The sequence below is a fragment of the Jaculus jaculus genome, chromosome 4, assembly GCF_020740685.1.
Source record: "Jaculus jaculus isolate mJacJac1 chromosome 4, mJacJac1.mat.Y.cur, whole genome shotgun sequence".
Classification (NCBI taxonomy): domain Eukaryota; kingdom Metazoa; phylum Chordata; class Mammalia; order Rodentia; family Dipodidae; genus Jaculus; species Jaculus jaculus.
The window spans coordinates 152,949,862-152,952,512 of NC_059105.1; the positions used below are offsets into that span (position 1 = coordinate 152,949,862).

At 36.7% G+C, this 2,651-nt stretch overlaps 1 protein-coding gene across 1 annotated transcript; it reads left to right on the forward strand.

Annotated features, from left to right (window-relative positions):
• Window positions 1-579: 579 nt before the first annotated feature.
• LOC101598901 (olfactory receptor 5K1) lies at window positions 580-1,524 on the forward strand. The gene has a single exon (XM_004663274.2). The coding sequence runs from the start codon at window positions 580-582 to the stop codon at window positions 1,522-1,524; it is 945 nt and encodes a 314-aa protein (XP_004663331.2).
• Window positions 1,525-2,651: the final 1,127 nt, after the last annotated feature.

Sequence of the window (2,651 nt, forward strand, 5' to 3'; positions counted from 1 at the left end):
GTGTTTCTAGTATGAAGGTATTCTTGAATATATACTGGGACAATGTTTAATAAAAATAGGCAAAAGTGGGCTGGAGAGATGGCTTCATGGTTAAGAGCTTGCGTGAGAAGTCTAAGGACCTTGGTTCAAGGCTTGGTACCCCAGGACCCATGTTAACCAGATACACAAGGGGTTACACACAACTGGAGTCAGTTTGCAGAGGCTGGAGGACCTGGCAAGCCCATTCTCTCTCTCTTTCTCTCTGTCTCTTTCTCTCTCTGCTTGTCCCTCATAAATAAATAAATAAATATAAACAAAAAATGTTTAAAAATATACAAAAGTACAATCTTTACAGAATTAAAGAATGCAGTTTCATGGCAGAACATTTTCCTATCATATAAAGGTACTAGGTTCACTCTCCAGCACTGAAATAAAGAGAAATATCCTAGAAAAACTAGTTGTTCTTAAGAACTGAGCATGCAAAGACCTGGTGGTATACAAAGATGTTCCTTTTCCTGAGGCAAAGCAGCTTTACTGTGCTCTGTCTATGCTACAAACTGGTGCCTTATTTCTCAATATTTTTTTTCAGAAATGTCAGGAATGGTTAAAGAAAATCACACCCTGAAAAATGAGTTCATACTCACAGCATTTACAGATCGCCCAGATCTGAAGGCCCTTCTGTTTGTGACATTCTCGGTCATCTATCTGATCACCATGGTGGGGAATATTGGTCTGGTGATACTGATTTCAAAGGAACGGTCTCTTCACACACCCATGTACATCTTTCTGGGTAACCTGGCTCTTGTGGATTCCTGCTGTGCCTGTGCTATTACTCCTAAAATGTTGGTGAACTTCTTTTCTGAGGATAGAGTCATTTCCCTGTATGAATGCATGGCACAGTTTTATTTCCTTTGCACTGTTGAAACCGCAGACTGTTTTCTTCTGGCAGCCATGGCCTATGACCGTTATGTGGCCATATGCCACCCACTGCAGTACCACACTGTGATGTCCAAGAGACTCTGTCTTCAGATGATCACAGGAGCGTACATAGCAGGAAACCTGCATTCCATGATTCATGTAGGGCTTCTATGTCGGTTAGCTTTCTGTGGGTCTAATCACATCAACCACTTCTATTGTGACATTCTTCCCTTGTACAGACTCTCCTGTGTTGACCCCTATGTCAATGAACTTGTGCTGTTTATCTTTTCAGGCTCAATTCAAGTCTTCACAATAGGTAGTGTCTTAATATCTTATCTTTACATTGTAATTGCAATCTTAAAGATGAAATCTAAACAGGGAATGATCAAAGCCTTTTCTACCTGTGCATCTCACTTTTTATCTGTTTCTTTATTCTATGGATCTCTTTTCTTCATGTACATTAGACCAAATTTGCTTGAAGAAGGAGATAAGGACATACCAGCTGCTATTTTGTTTACAGTGGTTGTTCCCTTACTAAATCCTTTCATTTACAGCCTGAGAAATAAGGAAGTCAAAAGTGTCCTGCAAAAAGTTTTAGTGAATAAAATTATCTCAAAAAAACTTTGAACAAATAATATCTACTAGAGCTTAGTGATAGAGATTTGACTAAAATTTCCACATGAGATTACAAAAAAGGAAATTTATTTAAAGTATATATAAAATATCCAAATATAATACATGCAAACTAAGGAGAAATATGTCAAGCAGAAAGCATATTTAAGGGAGTAAATTGTGCTAAGTCTCAACACAAAATAACAAAATTTAAACCAGAACTTGGAATTCCTTCAAGTTAACCAAATTGTATGTTGCTAAATTCATGAGTTTTGTCAGTGTCTGTGATGGTCTGCTCTCAAAAGGCAGCACAAAACTTGAAATTAAAATGTCAAGTACTATAAAATAAAATGTATAATCAGCTCACTTTAATAGCTCAGAGCTTGGGCACTCCCAGTAAGCTGAAAGGGATGGGGTCTGTGAAATGTTATCAAATGAAATAACAATGAGTATCAATAGTTTTCAGGTGAATGCTGAGCAAGTAGTTTGATAGCATGTGGGAAATACTGTCACATTTAGAACAGATGTAGTAAAGGAAATGAAAACGTAAGTAAAGGTGAATATTATGTATCTAAAATGGAGCTGTTATGGGATCAAGTAACTAAACACAGCATATTCACTTTTAAGAGAAATTAGCTTTAAAATGTTTTATTACACATGTTTGATGACATATACTACCAGGTTGGTAAAGATAATATCACACCGAGTTCTAGTAATGTTTAGTGTAACAGAAAATCAGTAGATCATATCTCTGCACAATGCATGAATATACATACTAGTGGGCATTAGAGAAAATTATTTAAAAGGAAAGTAATTTTTTATATGGTTAGTTTAGTCAGGAATATGTCAGTGTTATGACAATTCTCATGTCCCTAGATAGCATTGTCACTTTGGAAACTGGCATACTGAGAGGTTTTTGTTTTTTGTTTTGTTTTGTTTTTCTTTTTGGTTTTTCAAGGTAGGGTTTCACTCTAGCCGAGGCTGATCTGGAATTCACTATGTAAAATTCTTAGGGTGGCCTCAAACTCATGGCAATCCTCCTACCTCTGCCTCCTGAGTGCTGAGAGTTTTATAATTAGAATCCCTTTATTGGCCCAGCAGGTAAGATAACACTTCATTATGCATAGAAAGATTAGCACTTG